Here is a 24,696-nt window from a genome sequence, read left to right as displayed (position 1 = left end):
CTGACAGCTGTATTAAATCCTTGTATCTCTTCTGAAATGAAATTGCTGATGGATTTGTGAAGTCACAACTTGATGGGACTTTGCCTCCTCCTGCTTGATGGGGTTTTGCTTGCAGGATGACTCCTCCACAGCCCCCCAGGAAGGAGGCAGCCTACATAAATGGGCACTTCAGGTGTTGATTTATGTGCCCACATTGGTGTTGCATTTGCAAGTTATATTTACCATCATTTCTTTAACCAAGGACAGTCCCACTGGATCTTAACTTTAGTTTCCCACATACAAGAAGGAAAACTTTATGGATTTCACAGCCATCAAAGTGAGAATTCCCAGGGAACAGATCCTCCAGGAAAGGCTTTGGTCAGGCTTGTGTGTTTCTTTCTTTCCCCTCGGAAGTGACAGAGACAGCTGGAAACTCCAGCACGCAGCCTTTCTCACCCTTAAACTCCTCATTTCTGGGACTTGTAAGTATCATTTCACTTTCTAACTTCATCCTGATCTTCAGGAGTTAGCAGTTCGCAAGGTTTCGTTCCTTGGCCAAGGGAAAGCCTGTTCTTTCCCCGAGGACCTGGAGGCTGGTTCTACAGCTAAGGAGATGCACTAGGATTCATGACAGTGACATGCAACATGTAATTAGGCTCAAATTAAATGAGAGAAGAGGCAGTTGTCCTTTCCAGACTCTGGGCTGCAGAAGAGTGACCAGCTATATGGCTGGAAACATGCTCCAGGTTTGTCCATGGTCCTCGAAGAAAAGTTTATGAGGTTGAAAGTTTCTGATGTTAAGAGTTGCCTTAATAAGTGATAGTCTTTCAGCTTACGGGAAGACAGTATCATTTGAGTTCATTACATTCCACAATCTTTTGTCCTAATTATCTTAGGCTGACTGGGTTCTGGCTTGAAATTGAACACAACTTACACAGAATCACCAAGGTTGGAAAAGACCTCCAAGATCACTCAGTCCAACCATCCACCTACCACCAATATTTCCTACTAAACCATGTCCTGGAGTACAACATCTAAACATTTCTTGAGCAGGGATGGTGACTCCACCACCTCCCTGGGCAGCCCATTCCAGCACCTGACTGCTCTTTCAGAGATTAAATTTTTCCTAATGTCCCACCTGAATCTTCCCTGGCACCGGTTGAGGCCAAACATGCTGTGCTGACAGATCCTGTACCAGAAATGTCCTCTTCCTTTTCCTTTCCATCATTAGACAAAGAGAAGTAAATGCAGTGTGGATTGTTGAAAGGAGATTTTGATCAGTGCTGTGTACTTCTGCTCCCACTGCTGTCAGATTTCATCCACCCTGAAAATTACATCCTTCCAGAGCACAGGGGAAAGAGTTTGTGTCATTTTAGATGTAGGAAAAATTCAGTAAAATACAGAAAAATTAGCTTTCCCATGGGCAGGTATGGCAGATCAGCTTTGCCTGCTTTAAAAACCTGTCCTGGTTACTTACGCCTTGTGGTGACACGTTATTTTCACTGTTCACTTGAGATAGTGCATTAGCAGTACCACAAATTAGTCTGTAAGGACCATTTTTTAACTTCAGTAAAAGGAGTCTGTCAATGCCACAAAATGTGGAATGGCATTTCAATCTGCCAAATACACTTAAGAAACATTCAGAAAGTGCTGTAGACGAGTAACACGGGGAGGGAAAGACAGTCATATAAGAAAGGAAATCTCGAACTGACAAAGTCATTATTAGCCCCTGTTAATTCTTCTCTACTGTTATTATTGATTTCTGTTTGCATCACTGCAAAACCTAGCTCCATTGCTGCAAACAGAGTACAAAGATGGTGCTGTGATGTCCTAGCCATTTAAACCAAGCAATGGAAAGGAGGTGGCCTGCCTCAAACTGAAAGAGATCCATTGCTGAACTGGAGAGGAAGCCAATGTAGCGAATGTTATTGTGTTCCCATGCCAGCACTCTTCTTGCTTTGATCTGCAAGTCTTTGGCAGGACTTGATGTCTGATCTAAATTTATCTGGATTTTGGACCAACCTGTATGGAGCTGTGTAATCCAAACAGCTCTAAGGCTTCATGTAAAAAAAAAAGGCTCATCTATGCATACTTAGCTCTAAGAAAATCTGGATGGTGGACTGAAGTCATCTTGAAAGGCTCTGAACCTTACCACATCAGGTGCTGAAGTCATGGCTATGACCAGGAAGTACTGACTCACCTAATTAACTACTAAAATCCAAAGAGAGTGGAAGAGACTCTGTTGAATAGATAAAATGGAGAACAGGAAGACTAGCAGTTCCTAAACACTTTCCAGTTGGATTGCTTTGAAGGAAAAAGCCAAGATCAGAGCCAAGGCAAGAATAAATAGCATGGAGCTCTCTGGAGTCCCTCTGGAAGTGAGGCCAAAGGCTGAAACAGTGCATCCCATCCCATCCCCTCGCAGCAGATTTCACACTGGTATGTCATGCTCATGCTTTCTGGGAAATCTTTTTATTTTTTTTTCATAGACTGGGTTTGGGTTGGAAGGGACCTTAAAGCCCACCCAGCCCTAACCCCTGCGATGGGCAGGGACACCTCCTACAGGCCAGGCTGCCCAAAGTCCCATCCAGCCCAGCCTTGAGCACTGCCAGAGATGGGGCAGACACAGCTTCTCCAAGCAGCCTGTGCCAGGGCCTCACCATCCTCACCTCACCATTTCACCAGGCTTGGACACACAAAGAGAAAGGCTGACTGGTTGGACAGTCAGGTTGGACAGGACTTGCCCAACAGCTGATGTGCCACTGCTGTCTTAGGATGAGAGGTGCTGCTCTGAGTTGATACTAGGTGGCAGAATAAGGTCCTGCTTGGAGAGGCTGGTGAGGAGACCTCAAGACTCATCCTGCTTTGAAGGGACAGAAGACAAAGTTGTAGGGCTCAAAGCACAGTCATAGGGTCCTGCACTTCTGTTGAGGATATCTGAAGAAAGGATAAGACAATAGGACAAATTCAGATTATTTTTATCTCGCGAGTGCATAGAAAAACAAAACAACTTACTTCAGGAAAAAGGCAAACTTAAACTTCTTTCGTACTGATAAAAACAACTGCCCAGGTTTGGCTTCAACGAGCATCATGTTCATTTATTAATTTTTTCATGATTTGTCTTTCCAAACTCTTTTTCCACTGCTACACAGCAAAACAATCTGTAATTTACAGCCCAGACACTTGGTAACCCTGCCTGTACACAAGATCTGGTGAAAGCCCTTGCAAAGCTCTCATGGAGCTCACCATCATTCCAGGAAGATGCCAGCACACTATTCTGTACCAAAGTGAGGTGCACACAGTCGGCACTGAGGTTGCAACTTTCTGCCTTGGTTGAAGTCCTCATTATTGCTTTCCACACACCAAAGGGTTTGGACAACTGGTGAAGTCTCCCAGGTTGGTTCTATCTTCCTCTGTGGCAGTGGAAAAAGAGCTTAAGACCTTATCTCCTATCACCCAAGTCTCACCTCCAGCCTCTGGCTTGCCTTTCCTTCACTTTGTCCCTGGGCAATAACCATCCTGTGTCAGCCCTGGGAGTTAGGTCATTTCCTTCCACCCTTCTCTCCAAGGGGTTTTAATTAGCAATGGCATTGTACTCCTTAATTTGGCTGTATTTCTGTCTTCTAGTTTAAGCCCTCCCCTTCCCACTCTTTTTTTTCCACATGTTATGAGCCTTTTAAGACACAGCTGTAAAACTCTGCAGACCATATATCATAACACTTCATAATCACACTTACATTTTAGTAACACGACAGCAATCAGCTCATTCCTGGCGACCTGGCGAGCCTGAAAGCACTGCACCAACACACATTAATAACGGAGCTGGGAGTAAAGTGTGGGGCTGGAGCCCCACTGCTCCTGCCTGCTGTGCCCTCTGGGAGGACCTCATTGAGACAAGCTGAGCTCAGGTGAGTCAGGCATATTGGGGATGGCCTTCATTTCTGCTAGGACATGTGAAGAACGGATAGAGCAATAGACAGTCTCCCAGTATAGACTATGCAGCCAAGCATGCTTTGGAACATACACACACACATACACACAGGCATGTTCATCTGAAGAGAAAGGAACTTTCACTCATATAACATTTCACTAATTGAATTTTCTTATTTATTTTAGCAGAATCTGCCCACTAGACGTGCTTCTGAGGTGCTGGGCTCCAGTAGGAACTTGGTTCATAGTAAAGAGGACAGTGACAGTCGCACGTTGTGCTCACTGGAAACCATTCAGTCAATTTCTGTGCAGACCAAGAACAGAACAGACAGGGCTCCTCTCAGTGTTTCCACCCTCAGCAATACGTCCACCACTTTTCATGGCAAAGGGCACTGTGATTTTGGCTCTTGCTCTTTGTCTACCCTTCAGTGTGCTGCAACACAGTGCTTTATGTTTTTCTTCCTGGCTGCAGGTTTAAAGCCCCGATCCAACACTGAGGAGTTCAAAAGCACTTGCCACTGACTTTGGATCAGGTGCTGTATGTAAAATTTGTCCCAGCCAGACGTCGGTCACTAGGGTGTAGTTTTTGAGACTGAGTTTATATACTGAAGCCTGGGCCTGGACTTGGCTCCCTTGCTGACCTTTCAGAAAGCCTCTTCTCATTTTGCTTGGCGTTTTTACTGGTTCTTGAGTCGCCTGTGGGTTTGGTAGTGGTTCAGGTTACTTGCTGATGGCCTGTTCTTCTACCTCGGCCTTTCAAGAAGAGTTCAATTCAGGATTTATAACAGGTTTTTGGTAGCACCTTCTGTACTTAAATCTGTAAAACCATTTCAGTTTAACCACCTGTTTTCACACGCTTATAATTTCACAAAGCATCCACCTTTTGGGATAAATTTTTCCATGCTTCAGCTCTTGCCCAAGGCACTATTATTTCTTTAAATAAAATTCCAAAAGTTAAAAAAAAAAAAAAAAAAAAAAAGTTTGATCCAAATCCATTCCACATTTTTTTCTGCTTGGCCTGAGGCAAGCAACTTTCCCCATTCAAAAAAAAATAAAAAATAAAAAAAATTCTAACCACATTTCTTCTTGTTGAGCTTGAAGGACAAAGCAATGCTTGGGAGCTGCTGCACACACTCTTAGAAGACAACTGACCATCATTTCCAGGCCTTGCCTGACATCTACTGCAGCCTGTGGGAGCTTTTCTATCAAAATGGTCTTTTGGGCAAGCTTGCAACTACACCACTGCATATCCAGCCCATAAGAAGTCAGTAGGAGCCTTTCCAGTGACCTCAGCTATCTGAGCAGCTGTGGTTCAAAGGGTTGATGGGGACTGTGGGAGAAGCCAGCACAGCTTGTAAAATACATGCCAAGTTTTATTTTAGTTTTCACTCCCTGCTCTTCAGGACGTCTTAGGAAATGAAATGCAAAAAAATAACACCAGGGCAATACTCGGGCTGTAAGATCAAGCAGTCAAAGTAATCAGGAAATTGTTTAAAAAAACCTTGCTTTGCTCCAGAAATGTTGTCTCAGCTTTGCTGAGCCATTTTTGTTTTCCCCAGCGTTAAAGGTAACATATCACTTGTCTTATTTGAATCTGTCCTCATTTCTATTACCAGAGCACTCTGGTTCCAAGCTGCCTCTGGGGCCTCAGACATGGCAAAGAGAACAGTCCCAATCCCAAAGCTGCCTCCAAATTATTGCTCCTTCTGTCCTGTGAAGACTTTCCAAGAGAGCTGTCCTGCTCATCGCCCCCACAGATGAATTTCTGGTGGCACAAGACTCTCTCATTTTGATTCCTGGCTTGGAAGCGCAGATGTCCAGCCTGCAGCTGCAAGAAGACAGGAAAAAGGGGCATGGGAGAAAAGGAGATCTGTTACGACCATTGTATCTGAAAAATGGAGAGGCTGAGGCTGGGTCTACCTGTATGGCTCCTGAGCCTCAGGCCAACCTGCCTGACAATCTCTCCTTCAACTGCTAGGCTCTCTGGGGCACTCTGCCTTGCGGCCAACTGCAAAAGCTGCACTCAACAATTAGTAGGCAGCTTAGCCAGTCTGCTAGATGATGCCTTGAGTCCTGTGACTCAACAGCAGCTGTTCCACCATCTCCTTTTCAAGCAGCTCTGCTATTTTGATGCCTTTTCTGTTGAGCAAAGCTGGGGTCATTGAACAGCCTTCGGCCTAGATCCACTTCAGGATTTCCTCCTTTGAGTCCAGTGGTAAGACTCCCTTTCAAATCCTGAGATTTTGCTTGCCTGCTTTTTGGATGTTAGCAGAAATGTTTTTCTGCCTGGCCAGACAAAACCCAGTGTCATGTCCAACACCTTCTTTCCTATTACAGCAAAAAAGCCTCAAGACTTCTAAGGCAATGGCCTACACAGGAATGAGAGCCAATTACATACAAATGTATGTGTCAGTGTTGATTAATGCCTGCTTTTGAGCCTGGGAACACACTTGGGGTGTCTGTTTCCATCTCCCAAAGCTTTGGAGAAGGCAGCTCAGAAGAGGACATTTCTTAAAGAGCTGCAGCAGTATGACAGTCTCATAGTGGTCTTTACCACCTGGAAACTTCAGCGCAAGAAACAGTACTGTCACTGAGCTGTTGAATCAGAAGTTGAGCTTCTTGTCCAACAAAAATGCCTGCTTGCCCTTGTGGCTTTCCCAGTCATGTCTGCAGCTTCAACAGTGAGAAAGGGTGTCAAAAAGAGAGCCAAGCTCCAGAAGACAGCCAGAGCAAATACTGCAAGTATACAGAGTTATGGGTGTCCAAAGCAGGGGAGGCAGAGACAGCAGGAATGCAATTTAAATATTGGACATGAGAAAGGGCACTTTGCACTTGCACAAAACACCTAAGAACCAATTTTCTGAGCAGGCTATGAGAGCGAGCTGGAAGTGAACGCCAGCAGCCGCCTCCCACAACCCACCTCTCAGCAAATTTCATCCTTAACGGGACACTGAAATCTGCACTTAATAACCCAACGCTTGCCAAAGTCAGTGTGGCCTTTTAACAGTGTGATGAAGCCTCCCACTCCCCTGGCTGTTTCTGCACAAGAGCCAGCAGGTGGCTGGGACCCGGCCCTGCGTGGCCACAAAGCCACCCTGTTGCAGGGCTTGGATGGCAGCAGACATGGAGGCCGAGGCCTGCAGAGGAGGTTCATGCTCCTTTCCTTTTGGGCTGCTGTCTCCCTACCGTGGCCCCCACTGGAAGCAGCTGGATGCCTTCGGGTGGTCCTGTTGCGCTCCAGTTGCTCTCCGCAGTTGCATACTGCGAGCCCGCAAGCCCCATGCAAATACAGCACATGATACTTGAGAAAGTGACATTTTAACATAATAACACATTTAACACGCGTTCCCACACAGCTTCTGATCACTCCTACCAGCAGATATAAAACACAGCACAATAGAACAGTATTTAGCTGCAAGAGACCCTGGTCTCTCACCCTCCGTTTGGCTCCTAAAGACAAGTATCCTATTAACATGGGTTTTGAGTTTACAGCCCTCGGTCTAACAGAGTTAAACATAAAACCAGCCCTTTCTTGACACTTCTGTGGACAGGAATGAAAAGCTGAGACCCAGGGAGCACTAAAACTGGAGGAGAACACCGCTCCTTCCTCCCTGATCAGCACAGGCCTACATGCAAACCACAGCCACTGTGTGGGGCCGTGAATTCCTCCTGGCTGCGGGGCTGGCCTCAGGCTCAAGCTGCTCCTCAGCCGAGCTGCCCCTGCAGCTACCAGGACCCCACAGGATACTGGGGCCACCCAGAGGGCATCCCCTGCTCTCCTCTGCCTTCTCCCATGCCATTTGAGCATGGCCACAGTCGTGATGCTGAAAACCTGTTGCTGTCCGAAAATCCCAACTGGCTCTTTTCTGCTCAGCCACTTCACTGCATCCAGGTTGCTCGGGATCAGGCACTTTAAATGTCAGTCTCTTGGTGCAGCCTCTCTTACAGCTGTCCCTTTGCCTGTCAGGATCCTTTTGTTTGGACTAGTGAAGGCCCAGCATGCTGAGACAGAGAGGTACTTTTGTTCAGTTCCTGCCTTGCCAGGAGCAACAAGAAGCATGAATAAAACTCTTAGCATGACCAGAAAAAATAAACCTTCCTGCTACATCAAGCTGCACACCCTGGAAAGGACTTTGCATCTTTGGCCAAGCTAAACAATAGCTATCCCTCCTTGCAGCCCTCTTATCCTCCCTTCTCTGAGAGTAACATTCATGGAAGAGAATGGCCTGCAAGAAGTGAGCACAAGAGAGTAAAACTTGCAGACGACAGGAAGAAAATCCCTCCTGCAAGAATTGCAGAGCAAAGACCAAACACAACTGGGTTGTACAGTGAAATACAACGCAAGTCATCTTGAAAGAAAGACAACCTCCACATCAGCTGCCAAAGAATTCTAGATCTTTACTAGCATATAAAAAGGGAGCAACATTTTTTCTTTCCTGCCCTCTCTGTCCTTCTCCCAAACCTCAGTGCACAAAGAGTCAGGTATGAGTCATAAGAAACCTGAAGAATCATAGAATGGCTTGGGTTAGAAGAGACCTCAATGATCATCAAGCTCCAACCCCCCTGCCGCATGCAGGGCCACCAACCTCCCTATCTAATACTACACCAGGCTGCCCAGAGCCCCATCCAACCTGGCCTTGAACACCGTGAGTAGTGCAGATGTGCTCGTTGTACTAAGCAGTAAGCTGGTCAGCATAGGTTCATGGGTGGCCATGAACCAAAGTGGCTATAAAAACAATGCCAGAAGAAGTGAGGTCTCAGCTTGCACCAGTAGAGGCTGGAGTTAGATATGCCTATGGAGAGCTTCCCAACCTCACTCTTGCCCATAGCTTTACAGTTTTCCTAAAGGCAGAGCCATTATTTCTCAGTATGTTTTGGGACTTTCCAGATCAAGCACCAGTGAGATGACAAGGTCTTCAGCTATTTCTGACAGTGTTGGCATAAAGTTAAAATGCTCAATTGTAACAGTTATTTTCAGGTCAATATACATGTGAAACCACTTAATCCTCAGACATTACTTATCAGAGCAGCTCTTTCATTTCTTTCCCATCTCTGCTTACAGGAGCTACATTAAAGTGAAGCATTACTGTGATGGTCAGTGGACCAACTTGAGTGCTGCAGAGAGAAGCATCTCAGGCTCTCTTGCCACTACTGTCTCTGCAGAAAAATAAATAAAGAAATAAAGAACAGTGCAAATGGTTAAAGGGTGCTTGTCTGGCTACAGGAGAGTGTGAGGAGAACTCCCAACATGGCTGCTCATTTACAAGCTGTCAGAGTCGCTTCTGGCTCTTACCTGTCCCTGTGCTCCACGCACTGATGCTGACCCAGGACCTACCTCAGATTGATTCCAGCTTCCAGCTTTGTAACGTGCACTGCAAATACCACCGAGATTATTTAAATTGGACAGGTAGACTTCCTTTCTCTCTAGCATAAAGCCAGAGCAGCTCTGAACCTCCTGCTCAAAGCAACTGTTTCTTATCCAAACAGCTTCTCCTTCGCAGACAGCCCTGCACTGCGCTGTGCATCCCCAGCTCCTCCCAAGCACAGCCGACTCTCGGTCTTCAGCACCAGCAGACACTGTTCCAAAAATAGAGAAACCTGAAAGTACAGAAGAAATTAAGCACCTCTAATCCAATGTAAAGCTGTTAGCCAGAAAATCGTCCCTGTGGCTAGGCTGCCAGCCCAGGAATTGAGAGATACTGTGCAGCTCCTTCACGCTGCCTGCCTTTACCATTTCCCATCCATTTCCTTTTAGACCAAGTCAGCCTTCTGAAACAGAAAGAGCTCTGTTAAAATATGCCTTTTCCATTAAATTCATAAAAGTCCTTCCCGTTTGTATCTGGTTGTCTGGAAGCGGCTCTTCTAGCAGATGCTCAGGAAGGTGAGTGCACAGGTCCTGGTTTCCCCACCTCTCACCTCTAAGAGAAAAAATCAGCTCAACTACTACTGCTACTCAATGGTTCTGCTAAAGGCCCAAGATGTGTAAAGATTCCCCAAAGGTTTCTTTTGGACAGACACTGGAACTGTGAGTGTGAGGAAAGCTGCCCTGCATCAGCTTACTGTGAGGCTGAGAGATCCTTAAGGAAGAAGCCACATCTGGGTTCTCAACCTCAATAGCAAGTGGTGGCTTTGGAAAAGTCATGACAGAAGCACTTGAGGGAGGGCCACCATGCAGAGGGGCTCCCCTACAGGGCCCAGCACCAGAATTTGCTGCTGAACTGCCTTCAACCAGGGGGAGAACTCTACAGTACCAACAGGCCCCACACATTCATTTTCTTCCTGATGCTCCTCAACTGCTGCCACAATCCAAACAAATGCCAAAAAGGGGAAACGACCTGGGAGGGAGAACCCTGCCTCGCAGGGACAAGCACACACTCCCCATGTCTGAACACACATTTCACTGTATATACAAAACCAAGAGCCTCAGTGGCCCAAAATAGAACCTAAGCACGCATGTGACCTGTAAAAGCAGCCAACAAAATCAGTTTTCAGCCCATTCCAGGGCACACAACAAAGTCAAGTCTGTGGGACACAGTGCAACATAAATTAACACTAACCCATGTAACCTCTGCTTCACAAGTAATAAATCTGAAGTGGAAGTTCTCTCCCTTTTCTTCTTGGTAAGCATTTCACTTCTGTGGCCGTCGGATGCAATTCGAGGCCTGGCTGCCATCGTCTCAGGTTGGGATTTGGGCAGTAAGGGAAGGAAACCAATCTTTTTTTTCATCGCATTAAATTAAACTATAAACTACACCTTTTAATTCCTTCTAATTAAATTTCTCGCTGGAAAACGGAAATGTTATTCCTTCGTATTTTCTCACCAAGCAGGGCAGGAAACGTGTTAGAGGAGGAATGCCTTGGCCAGGTGGGCAGCTCTCTGGGCACCGTGGGGGCTTTCTGAGTGCTGGGGATCTCTCCATGTCCAGCAGCAACCCAATCCACTAGAAATACTAGATGCACTCATCTTCACACTTGCTGAAGAGAAATAAAAGCACTGATTCTTTTTAATTTTTGAAGTGAAGCTGCTTAGGAGCTACTTTTCAATTAGCTTTCAATAGGCTGCATCCCCTAAATCATGTATGGGTTGGCTGGCTTCACAAATGCCAGGCTTTGCTCTACAGACACAGGATACTAGAGCTTTGCAATTCTAATGCATTTAAAAGTAATTGGCATTTTTCCCTCTTATGTTCCAAGATGTGCTCAAGGGAAGTAACCCAAGAGGCAAGAGAGCATCTTTGAGGCTTCACAACTATTCTGCCTTCATGGAGGAAGAAATCCTATACAGCAAATTGCAGCAAGGAGACAGCTGAAGAGCTTGCTATGGAGGAAGCAACAACTTGTCCCTCTCTCAGTCCTTCTGGCTTAGCAAACACTCTGTGCCAAAAGGAGTTTCCATCTGGTCTTCAGATCTCCTGCAGCACGGCAACACAGCACTGCTGAGGCCAAACCAGAGGTAGCTATAGCAAGATCAGGCAAGCAGGTCAATGGAGAAAAACCCAAATCTGACTCAGGGATGTGTGCTCCACAGCTCCACTGGAGATGGGATGTCCTGCATTACACACGTGAGCAGGAATTCCAGATTTCTAAGCTGAACAACAGTACTGCTGGTGTTCCTTTTTCCCAGGGTGGTGAGGATAATGAGATGTGAACAGTGGTAGCACTGTCTTCCTGAGTCAGCAGCCAGCCTGAAGCTCACGTTTGGTAATAGTCAAACCACCAAGCATTTACCACAAAGCCTGAAACACAAGCATTTGAGTGCCAGATCTGGCAAGAGCCACTCATTTGCAAAACTTAATTACACATCTGAGTACTTCAAAGCAGGACAGTATGCCAACAGAGCCAAAACTAGACTGAATTCTGCCACTGATCAAGCAGGTTGTGTTAGAGAAACTGCACTTGGAGAGTGCCAGTGAGGACTGACATTTTGGGGGAAAAGGAGCGTGCAAAGTCTGCTACCCAGAGCATCTACCTTCATGCTGGGTGAGAAACCAGAGGGCCTTCAGTGGATGGAAGAGATCTGTTCTTGTAGCTAAAGTGCAAACTGAAGGATTCCTAATTCATGAGTGAGACAAATCACATGTAAGTTCTGACACCAGTAACCCCACCTGCAGTGCACTATGAACACAGAGTGGGTCCAGAGGAGGGCCATGAGGATGATGAGAGGGCTAGAGCATCTCTGCTGTGGAGACAGGCTGAGGGAGCTGGGCTTGTTGTTCAGCCTGGAGAAGACCTCACTGCAGCCTTCCAGTAGGGTCCAGCCAACAGCTGAACCTTTCTGGCTGAGAAACACTCCCCAATCCTAAACTAGAAGCGTTTGCAGCCACCTCCTGACCCACACAAGAGAGAGGAATGTCAGGCATGTCATGAAGTACAAGTCCTGCTTCCCAGACCCGTCAGGCTCCATTAGCTCTAAAGGGGCCTGACAATGTAAGGGTTTTAAATCCCAAACCACTGCACTAGCAAAGTCTCCTTTGCTAATGAACCACTCCCAGCTGAAAGGCAAGCTCAAGGCATAGGCACTGTAGCATGTGCAAGAGTCACGAGCAGCTGGGCAGACACACTCATCCATATCTATTCTCACAGAGTCTCCCTTCCCCTTCATGAGGCACAGATGTTTATTTGAGCTACAAAGCCCAAAGCACAAACCTCAGAACTGGAAGTCATCAGTGGTCATGAAATTCTCCATGCCAAGACTGCGTGGGGCTGGACACAGCCTGGTCACATCACTGCATTCCCAGCACTGCTAAGGCAACGTTATCCTGCATGGAGAAACACTCAAACTGCATCACCAGTCCTGAGCTCTGGGGTTTGTGGTGGGCATCATAAACACCTTTGGCTGTGATCAGACCTGGAAGACAGTGGACAGGCTCCAAACTTGGGCGAGAATCAATGCACAGTTGCAGGATGTGGCAACAAAGAGCTCCCAGCAGAAGCCTTGCTTTTCTGGCCTCTACACAGAATCGGATCACAGAATCCTTAGAGTTGAAAGGGACCTCTGAAGGCCATCCAGTCCAGCTCCCTTGCAATGCACAGGGACACCACAGCTAGATCAGGGTGCCCAGGGCTTGATCCAGCCTCGCCTTGAAAGTCTCCAGGGACAGGGCATCAACCACAACACTGGGCAATCTTTCCAGTTATATCTAACCTCAATCTCCTCTCTTTGAAACAATTTCCCCTTGTTATATCACCACAGACCCCGCTAAAGAGTCTGTCTCCTTCTTTCCTGTAGAGATACTGCTTCACCAAATAAAAAATTGAGATGAGAATTCAAAAGCACAGAGCACAGTTTTATGTACTGTTCAGAAGGGATCAAACACTTCACATACTATCTTACAGTTCCGTGCTTGCTCTCCAATCTAACCAAAACCTCATGCAGCAAAGCATCCAGCCCTTACAGCAACCAAAGCTAGCATGCAACTCCTAGATGCAATGTGCTGTTGATTACTTTGAGCTTAGAAAATGAATCACTTTTCATTCACAAAGCACTGAATTCTTTTCACAGTCCAAGTTCTGGGGCAGACTACCTCTAGGTGTAACCACAGGTGACTACCCAGGAAGGAAAATAAAATCATCCCCACTAACTTATTTAAACAAACATGTAAAATCCTTTAAAACGTTCATATTTGCGCATTAAATACTCACATTATTTGGTGGTTATCCTTTTAGGAGATTTTTTGAGGCCCGGATATCAGAAAAAATAAGAAAGAAAAAAAAAAAACAGAAAAAGAAGGAAAAAGAGGACACTGCCATTTCATACATAATCCAAATAACATGGGAGTGGATGTACTCACACACTGTAAAAATCTTAAGGGAACAGCCTTGCAGGGGACTAAAGCATTCTGTGCTCAGGGCAGTGTCATATAGTTGTGTCTATGCTAACACACTTTGCAGATTTAGGAATAAGTAAAAACTACAAACAAGAGGTCATTAGGAAAACAGTACAGACACCTAGAGTTAAATAAAAAAAAAAAAAGAGGAATTATTATTCACGTACAAAAAGTTGCAGGAACATGCATTTGGGAGGAAACAGGTACTTAAATTAATCCTTTCCAAATGAACATACACAATAAAAATGGCATTAACACCTGTGCAGATAAAGTACTTCTGCTCCCTTACACGGTGATGCATTTTCAGTCCTTCCTAATAAGATTCCTGATAGCTCTGAAAACATGACATCATCTCCGTAACGATGCAAGGAACTGCAAGTGACACAAGGCTTCACCTCTTGTGGCATTCTTTTGTAGCTTACTTTCCAAGATTCAGGAATCACCTGACCTGCTCACGACAGCATGTTGAAAAGAAGACACGAAGGGAGGAAGGAGATGCATAGAGAACTGGCTCAGAAACAGTGCTCAACAGGCCATGGAGGGAATGAGGACATTGAAGACCTGGCAAGTGAGTAACAGCAGTTCACATTTAAACAAACAAGTTATTTTAATAGCTCTGCACCTTGAGCATTCAAATGGACATAATTTTATCCACAGTAATATCAACATCTAAAGATCAATGGTATTTTATATAACTCTTAGGCTCCCAGTCCCTAGCCACTTTACATCCCAACAAGGCATATCTTTACTTTTCTCCACTATTTGGTAGGAATTTTTATTTGGTAGGAATATCAGTCTATCAGTCCCAAGGCTTTTTTTTTTTTCCTCCCTTCTTCACCTTCTTGAAGACAAGTTTATGCTAAGTACCATCCTCCGGATTTTGTCCTCATTCTTTAAAATACTAGCTTTAACAGCACGAATCTTGTCTTGCTGATCTTCAATCAGCTGGTCCAGCTCAACCAGTTCAGCTTTTAGTGGTTCTACAGCACTGTCCGTGATGCTGAAAGAGACACAAAGTGTTGTGTCATTGGAAACATTATGCTGCTTCAGGTTACTTAAGCCTCCAAGAACGTACATTCAATACTTAAAAGACTACATAGAATTTAAGTTGTGCTCACCCGTCCTGAAAGAAAGTTAAGGATGAGAAACACAAAGACAAAGCTAACACCACAGAGAAGAACACTGTTCAGGAAAAAATCCCCCACAATTCAACAGCAAACAGTAATCTCTTGTCTAATCTAGCTTTTCTGTTAAAATCTCTGTGCTATGCTCATTTGCATATTCTGCTCCACCGTGAGTGTGTCAAGCACTTCTTTCACTTACCAGCCAAGAGCTGCAAGTGCCTGGCTCAGGGACAAAGTGGGACTTGATTGTGTGGGACAGAGCATAAGAACAACACCCACTGTTTACTGGGGCTCCTGTATCTTACAATGATGCACATGGCAACAGCCGTCCCTCCAGACCTCGCAACAGGCGTTTAAAGGGGAGAGAGGCACATTGCAGAGGAACAAATACATTGCTGTGGGGGCTGATGGCCTGCTACCAGCTATTTCCTACAATGAGCCAGCAGCACAGCACTGCCTGCCAGCAGCACCAAGCTGCAGCAAGTAGACATCTAAGAGGTAAGGTACAAGAAAACTGGCCCCTCAATAGCTGCTGGCAAGGGTAGGCAATTCCACAGTAACAGGAAATTTAATAAACAGGAATCAGATACTAATAACACCACTAGCACACTGATATATCTGAAGGGAATGAGACTGTTTGGCTCTAAAACCAGCGTGCCCCTTTCCGTAATGCTTAGCAGCCAGGAAGTTGATGGACAGAACTAGCCTGCTGTCATTCTGAATTACCCAGTCACTGTGAGGACTCATCAGCTAAAGTTTGCACCTCGTAATTATTTAGTTTTCTCCTCCTTTCTACACCATTGGCATAAATCACAAAAAATATCACTAGAAATTCTAGCATTTCCATAATGGGATCCTTCAATTGTCTTTCATAGAAGCAAAAAAAAAAAAAAACAACCCACGAAGATGCATCCAAAGTCTACTACATATGGGAAGCATTGCCTTCTTCATGTCAGATACTGTGTGATTCTTCCCTGAAGGATGTGACAAGCCATAGCACTACACTGATCTGATGAGGATCTCACAGCAATCCCTGCTAAGTGCTGTAATATGTTGCAGCAGTGGAAGGGAGCTGAGTGGCTCTGCTGGAGTGATGCTGGTTCCCCTGTGCCTGGGGAAAGGCAAGCAGATCAGTGCCTCAGTTTCTCCAGCTGTAAAATAAAGCCCAATGCCATTTCCTTTCTCTTTGCAGAGGTAGTGCATTCTAAGCCAAACCACAGTTTAAGAAGGTGCTATGTAAGTGCAAGGAATTAACATCATTAAGCTTTATATGTGAACCCAAATCCTAATTCCTACCCCAGCCCCACTAAGCCAGCAGCTGTAAAACTTCCAACAATTAACACACTGCTACCTACCCAGATAAAACTCAGCTAAAAATACCACTCAGTGGCATACTTGCTTCTGCAGGAATTAAATTCATGGAGCAGCAAAGTTACCTACATTGGAATCCATGAAGATAAAAATCAATCTTCAGTATCTGAGATCATTTTTAAGATCAGATTACATGGAATTGGGATGGTAGTTCTATTTGCAAGGAGAATAAAAAGACATACGAGCGAGGCAAGTAAGGCTGAAGCATCCCTTTCTTGGCTTGATCTCCTTGGGCGTATTACCTTCATTCTCCTGGCTTTCGGATGTTGGTTTCAAACCATGCACAGACAACAGCTGTTACTGACACCATTGCAGAACACACAAATTTCAGTGGCACAAAGAGAGCAGTTTGTGATTTAGGAACTCAGAACCTACCAGGCCTACTAACCTGTTCCTCCCCATTGCTCCACATGTATTTGTGATAAGAAAAAATAAAGCAGAACGTTAAGACTTCTCATCTCATCTCAACATGTGCACAGCTGCTGCCATGAACATCACATGACATTAGCTGGAAGGATTTTAACATTTCAAAAAACAATTCTGACTGCAAAGAAAATTCTCCAAACCACAGCAGAGACTGATGCTAAATTTGCATTTTATAGTGAATGAAACTCTCCTCTCTGCTAGAAACAGATCTGTCACAAGAGATAAAGCAGACTTTCCCTGACCACGCTCACCTCTGCTCTTTCTGCAGAGCTTCTGCATGCTGTCTGTTCTCATGCCGCCACATCTGCAACTCATTCTTCATGGCATCCATGTCTTCTTGAACGTAGTCCATGATCCTGCCAAGGGTAAAGGCACTGCGGCACAGAGTCTGAATAGAGTCCCGAAACTTCTCCATTTCTTTGGCTACCAAGTCTCTCTCTTTCTTCCTCGCTGCTTCTGATAGAAAAGGCTTCTCCTGACAGAAAGGATGGATAAGGAGAAAAGCATCAAGACGAGGAAAAACGTTTGTTGTACACAAGGTGTCAAATGAAGAATACTTTAGACACTGCTAGCTATGAGGAGAAATCTTTTACACAGTGTTCACAGTTTGAAATGAAAGGGAGAAGAATGAAGCAACAGTTTAGAATCAGATGAGCAGAATGAGTATCATATCCAAGCCACCACTGCTAAGGAGAACAGCTACAAAACTACAATAACGTTGTCAATATTCAATTGCTTTTCAGATCAGGAGCACTCAAAATTAAACATAGTATTTGATCCCATTAATGACCTCGTCATCCTGATGTTCTCATCAAGATCTTTCCCAGAGCAGTGGGTGTGAAGGGAGTATTGGAGGGAGACCTCCTCGTTCTGCCTTGTTTTACTTCAGTGTTTTTCTATACATTGAAAGGTAAACAGCTTAATGTGGCACCATTAATTAATTAATAATGACACCACTTTTGTTATCAACCTGCTACTGGCACTGGCTGCCAACTGAGACAGAGGAGGTTTAGGTTAGATATTAGGAAGAAGTTTTTCACAAGGAGGGTGGTGAGGCACTGGAACAGGTTGCCCAAGGAGGTTGTGGATGCCCCATCGCTGGATACATTCAAGGCCACGCTGGATGTGGTTCTGGGCAGCCTGGTCTGGTGGTTGGTGACCCTGCACATAGCAGTGGGTTGGAACCAGATGAGCATTGTGGTCCTTTTCAACACAGGCCATTCTGTGATCCCATGATTCTGTGATTTTATGTCCACCCCATAAATCACACATCCATCTACCCATCCTCTCCTTGCATGCTCCAGCTGTGTACTCTATGGGGCACAGCTGGACTGCCCCTGCATCACTCCAGTACCTGGCACAAGGACATTGTGGATTGGTGTTTACTCAATACTGCTGCAAGTCCCAACCCACCACACTGAAAAAAGGACATGTTCAACTCCAGAGGGTAATGATTGTAGTCTCTGAACTGAGAGGGTGATGATTATGGTCCCTGAAAAGCTGGAGAAGCAGAAGCATCCCTTTTCACGATATTTTGCACCAAAAGCATCCATCGAAGCTGCTCAACACAGGATTCTGCTGCTGCCTGGGAGCTGCACTGGATGCTCCACAGTCACCTTCCAGTGCAGTTCTCCAAATCACTCCCTTTGAGATGCTTCACTCTCACTTCTGGCTGTATCTAGAGTCTCTGCTCCTAATGTTGGCCCTAGTCATAGCATTTCACACCGCACAGCTAAAATAAATGGCAGTTATTCCATACCTTGAAATTAACAGTATTTGTAAAACCACGCAGGCTGCAGGTGTGCCCTCAGTCAGCTGCAGTACTCAAAACTAATCTGGTCCTGTGCACACTTCCCTCATGTGCAGCCTGCAGACCCTGTGCTCAGCCTCCTGAAGCATCCCAGCTTACTGCAAGTTTAACACAGGGAAAGTGCATGCTACAACAGCAAAATCACCAAGAACAAAACGATGCCATAAACAGAGCCAAATGACCACATTACTAACACTTCCTAATGACCTTATTCCACAAAGGCCTTCCTGGAAACAATAACTGCCATTAAAGAGAAGCCCGCTGTTCTTCTCCCCCAGGTAAAACAACCAGATTTTTCTTTCTTTCCAAGAGCCCCGAATGTCTAATCCCCAACCTGAGTTCTTCTTTAAGACACATGAAGCTGTACATTAAGTTTACTTAAAGTCATTTCAGTCATCTAATGTGTGCCAGAAAACTAGAAAGGTCTTTCTTTCATCCCAACCATGGGATCAACCATCTTCTAAGCACAGTTCCTAGCAGCTCTATGAGCACAGAGATGACTCTGTGCTTGTGCCTGCTAGGACGCCATGCCTACCATGCTGTCCCTTACTGCCCTCCTACACAACTGGCCTGCCTTCCTGTGTGAGCTGCAGGCTGTTTGTTCAGCTGTGTTTGGAGGCAGCAGGGACCACTGCCAAACACATTTCAGCAGCCCTCTGCTTACTGATGAACTCAGATATATATTATTCTAGAAAAATACTTCTAAAGATTTGAAGACTGAGATTTACTTGCATCTAATGCTTGCGTTTTACCACACACACAGCACATGGAAACTGCAGGGCTTCTGAGTTTACTGTGATTTTATAATGTTGAAGTTGTTTAATAAGGAACTGGCCTGAAGTGACAACTGCTGGTGAACTCGTGGCCTTTGCTTCCTAAGTCAATTCATGAGTGCTGGCTAAGCTGTTAAAAATAACACTCATCTTAATTCCTTCTCACTCGACCTGTGCCTCTCTCACAGAAGCAGGTGTTTCATTATGCTGTATTACACAAAACTCGTTGTTCTGTCACTTCCCACAGCCATCCGTGTGCTTGCTGTCCCTTACAGCACACAGATGAAAGCACTGATTTTTGACTCATTTAATGCTGAGAGCTGGTAAGCACCCACCTTCAGAGCACAGCCACCCAGGGCTGAGAGGATACTTTCAGTCTCTTCCTTAGCAAATCTCTAAGCACAATGCCAACAGCATCCCAACTGGCTTTGTCAGACTCCTTTCCCTTTATGCCTTGTCCCTGAAGGCACAGATCACAGGGCACGTTTCCTTGGGCATGGTGTACATTGGACACTGGTAAGACTTTCTTTCCTGGAAATATTTTGTTTCCTCACTAACTTGTAACAGTATATGAATGGATCTGCAACCTCACACACTGCACACTCTCTACTGTAGCTTGTTTTTTCCAGACAAGTTCTTGCTACACGTGCTTCCCCAAAGCCACAGAGAAGGCTTAGTCTATGGGACCCTATTTTCCACATCAAACCAGGAGGTTATCTATAAAGAAAACTAGAGCTGGAACAACCCAAGCCCATCAAAAAAAAAAAACAAAAAAAACCATCTTCGGTACAGCAGCAGGGCAGGGCTGTATGATATTCAAGAGCTTCCCAGGAAGAAGTTCTGCTGCCCTGTTTTCCACCCTACATGCAACAAACCTTCCCACTTCCCTTCACCTGTTCCTAAGTAGTTTCAAGTGTTGAAATACACAAGCACTAAAAGTCTATTAAATACTACTCAGTCTTTAGAATGCACATCAACAGGGTGATTAGAAAACTCCGCAACTCTGAGACACAAAACCACACCATATAAGTGACGTAGGAACACACAAAAGTATTTTGGTATGTCCTCCTTTCAAGGAGGAACACTGAAACTCCAAGCTCCCGAAAATCTCCCCAACACCTGAGGGCACAGTAACTCACCTGGCACACCACCATTAGCTTGAGGAGGGACAGACAGTGATCAATCCTTTCTTTCTTTTCACACTACACTTGGTGTGCAGCTTACAGAAAGCTGAAGTACTCAAGCTTCACCAGATATCACTGATTAAAGGCAGTTAAGGGAGGAAAAAAACCAAACCCCATGCTGTCTGTTCTGTTTAGTAGTTACTGTTATGGGTTAAAATCTGCACAGGTCACCCTGAAATTACTAAGAATTATGGCAGATGGTTTATTACAACAAGCAACGTGGGTGGTTGGAGTCCTGAATGCCACCTTTGCTCATTCTGCACAAACACGAAACAGGATATATTCAGCTTTAAGAAAAATGCCAGAATCAGAATTGTTCCAGCCTATTTAATTAGGTCATACACCTCAATGAACTCTCCTTTCACAAAAGCCCAAGAATCAATAAATTATCCCCGTGTAAAAAGACTGTATCACTTCTGTAGGCCCAATACACTTCCTTTCCTTCATGTTTTTCGTAAGGCACCAAGATAAATGTTTATTTTGGATTCCTGGGAAACAGTCTGCCTTTCCCATTACCTCAATCTGAACGGAACACAGCATGGACTCGAATGCAGGGACCTAAGAAATTAAAAAGCAGAAATTTTCTCCTTAATCAATGAAGGGGAAATTATCAACGGGGTTCCAGAAACCGCCAGAATTTTACCTGTGTTGAATTTACCCTCGTTAAAGCAATTAGCACAAATGTTACAGTGTGCACAGCTCCATAAAGTGGATCGTTCACAAGACATTTACTTCCAGCATCCATGCTGCTGAGGGTATGGGAAATGCCTGGCATGCATGGAGTTAAAGAGGTGGCATGGCTTCCCCCCACCCACCCTGCTTGAAAAATTCACTTCCAGGAACAGCATTTGATTACTTTTATATAGCTTCTCCTTTGTTTCCATTTTTTAAATTAACAGTTTTTAAATATGAAACAAATTACAACAAGCATCCATCAAGCAGTTAATAGTTTCTACAGCCCCTTTTAACCATTGTATTATGTCCCATTATGGAAACAGACCCGAGTAATCATAGTTTTATTGAGCTATACCATTTCCCTTCTACCTTTTTCTACAGTTAGGACAGGACAGAAACTTCATTTTGGACAAGTAATTTTGATACACTCAATGCAAAAATAACAGCGTGGGCTTTTTTACTGTACAAAATATTTTTTGATCATAAAGGGTGTTTTCTTTTCCTGGTTTTTACAGAGCCTGCATTTTAAGTATATGGTAACTATCCACTAGGGATCACTGCAAAAAAGTCCTCCACAGTAACAGAGGGGAAAACAGTAAATGTTAAATCATTTCAAATGAACAGGATGCTTTTTCTGCTTATGCCAGGCATCGAGTTCAGCAGCAGGCCAAGGCAGCAGAAACACCATGTTCTGTACCATTAGATTTACCAGAGTCTGACCTGTTTCAGACCTGGAAGACACAAAAAATAGGATGGAATTTTCAGACATATGTAAACGTCCCACCTCAGCTCCCTGAGCTGGCTTGCCTTGCTGCAGAGAAGCCAGTTTGCTATTCACCATGCTGAGCAGAATCCTATGTGTCTGACCACACACACACACCAAGAGACAACTCCAGTATCAACTCATCTGAAATGCATACTGGGTGCCAGTCCTGCCCTGCTTTCCCTCTCTGCTCACTCTGTGGCCCATGGTTTTTTCTGTTGAAACAGCATCCCCTTTTCCATTCCAAATGAATTGTCACACATGGTCCTCCAGTTAGCCAACTGCTTTCACACCAGTCTATGCCCCAGCAGAATGTCTTGGTCAGATCCACTGATAACCTTCTTGAAATGTATGAACATCATCTGTAGCTCTCCTACAACAGCTGCTAGCACAGCATCCTTTCCTAGGGATGGAAAGCACAGCTGTCTCACTGCACTTCTACATACAGTTTCTGTTTAACATATCCATCTGCTGTCTCTTTTTTTATTTATACTATATCCACAGGAGTGAACATTTTGTGTAGTATGCAAAGGCCACAGAGCACAGCAGCCATTATACCAAGAACATCACGAGTGATAAAAGTTCCATTCTACCTTCACTGTTTGTAAGACAATTAATCGAGGACCACTTTTTTTTATTATTATTATTATTTTTTTTCCTCCTGGTAATAAGCAGGGAAACTCAAGCATTAACTACTCAGTTCAAGCTCCAACAACACCTGACCACCAGCAAACTGCACAGTCCAGTTCTGTGAGGAACTGCATGCTTGCATCAAACATTTCCCCCTGCACATCTTCTCTATAACCATTGTGCTAACATCACATCACCATAGCCAGAGCTGTTAGACAAAGACAAAAGCCCTTGTGCAGGTAATTCCTATTAAATCTCACTGTCAGCACTTCTTACAACATGTGACCTAATTGCAGCCTTTCAGTACCTAAAGGGAGCCTATAATCAGGAGGTGAATCAACTCTTTGAAAGGGTAGATAACAGCAGGACAAGGGGAAATGGTTTGAAGTTGAGGGAGGGAAGATTTAGGTTGGATGTCACAGGGAAGTTTTTTACTGTGAGAGTGGTGAGGTGCTGGAACAGCTGCCCAGAGAGGCTGTGGGTGCCCCGTCCATCCCTGGAGGTGTTCAAGGCCAGGTTGGATGGGGCCCTGGGCAGCCTGCGCTGGTATGAAATGTGGAGGTTAGTGGCCCTGCCTGTGGCAGGGGGGTTGGAGCTTAGTAATACTTGAGGTTCCTTCCAACCTGGGCCATTCTGTGATTCTGTGAACTGGTAGGATGCTGAGCCTCTTTGAAACACTGACATGATGGGAGATATGAATACAAATGGTTAACACATCACATTACTGCTTGCACTGACTGGATGTGGACACAGGGCTGTGCAGCTGGTTGTTTAATGCACAAAATCAATGACCTGAAGAACTCTGAACAAATAGAATCAGCATTGATTGTATTTGCTCTGAGCTTAGAAGTACCTACTTGATTTACAGCACTTGTGATTGAAGTTAATATTATCCAGGTGCTAAGCTATTTTAATATCACTTGTTACTAGCACAAACCTCAAATCTGTTTCTTCTCCAAAGCCTATATTTGGGAAAGATGGGAATTCTGTGATCCCACTTGCTTCAACTATTTAATAACCTGCCTACACTTTCCACACATCAAATAAATGAAGTGGAATACAAAATGTACCATCTGTTTCTTTCTCTGTTTAACATAAGAGGATTAGACTCTAAACAAATACATTTAGGAAGTCTTTTTAGGAATTTGTTAGGCTGAACACAGCTAATCAAGGCAGCAGAAACCTTGTGTATTTCCAGACTGACCTTTTTGTTTGACCTGAAAATTGTGTATATTATTTTAAGTTTCTGCACATGCAAAACCTACATGATGAAAGTCCCTGTCTTTCTTGATTTTCTTGGTTTTTCCTTTATTAAAACTTCTTAAAAAGCACAATGAAGGTTTCAGGCAAATGTTTTTAACACAAACAAATACTCTTCTGCAATCAGCAGTTACAAGTAAAGGTATGGAACATCCCCAAGAACCCACGAATGCTACGTTTCCATTAAGTATTACTTCATCAGCTTCTGCTAATTTCTAATTGATTAATCCACAGTAATTCGGGTAGAGCCACCGATCAGTTAATTGCTGCATTAGATGTTGTAAAGCATCAGCCAAAAGATCCAGTGCTTGGATTATAGATAACTCCACTTCCCTCTTCATCTTCTGGCAGAAAGACATGGCTTTAAAGAGTAGTGAATATAGCTGAGAGAATATTTCATTTATTTTATATGCATTGAACAGTTTAATAAAACCAGGGCAGACAAGCATTCTTACTGACAGACACACAGATCAACCTCAGGTATAATTTCCCAAAGAATTATTCTTTCAAGTTTTCACTGGACTTGTAATTATCTTACCCAAAATACAATAATCACATTTTACTCCACAAAACAAAAATGTGCAAAACACATTTTGGAATACTGTTGCATGCTGATGTAGAAGATATTTCTTCTGGAGAATTTGATGGAAAACCAATTAAATGAAAGAGCTGAGAGGCTGGGGAGAAACAGTCAGGTCTCAGACTGATGCTGCTCCCAGCAGACTGCACAGCCAGACCTGGCACAAAACCCACAGCTATTTAACACAACATGTTGGCCAGCACTCACAGACCCATTCTCACAGTCCCATGGACAGAACAGAACTTGGTTACACTTGCAAGCAGAGAGCACTTGGCAGGAATAAACCGCCTGAAACTCTTCTTGCTTTTTAATTACTTTTGCTGCATCTTCCCAAAGAGATCCCACAGACCAGTAACTGTTCTTT

At 44.4% G+C, this 24,696-nt stretch overlaps 1 protein-coding gene across 5 annotated transcripts in view; it reads right to left on the bottom strand.

Moving 5' to 3' along the window:
* Positions 1–4,063: 4,063 nt before the first annotated feature.
* Positions 4,064–24,696, bottom strand: part of IFT54 (intraflagellar transport 54) — a 49,559-nt gene continuing 28,926 nt past the window's right edge. For 4 of the 5 annotated variants that reach the window (XM_031554082.2, XM_031554080.2, XM_031554081.2 and 1 more), the window contains 2 exons: positions 16,909–17,132; positions 4,064–5,737 (listed from right to left, as the gene is read on the bottom strand). In XM_031554082.2, the coding sequence (XP_031409942.1) occupies positions 5,557–5,737; positions 16,909–17,132 (405 nt within the window). In that variant the 3' untranslated portion in view covers positions 4,064–5,556. Of the gene's footprint in view, positions 5,738–14,324; positions 14,737–16,908; positions 17,133–24,696 lie in introns of those variants that run through there. The other variant, XM_010713211.4, reaches the window with a different exon arrangement.

This window comes from Meleagris gallopavo, chromosome 7 (genome assembly GCF_905368555.1).
Source record: "Meleagris gallopavo chromosome 7, MGAL_WU_HG_1.1, whole genome shotgun sequence".
In the NCBI taxonomy this organism is placed as follows: domain Eukaryota; kingdom Metazoa; phylum Chordata; class Aves; order Galliformes; family Phasianidae; genus Meleagris; species Meleagris gallopavo.
This window is presented reverse-complemented; position numbering and strand designations above follow the sequence as displayed.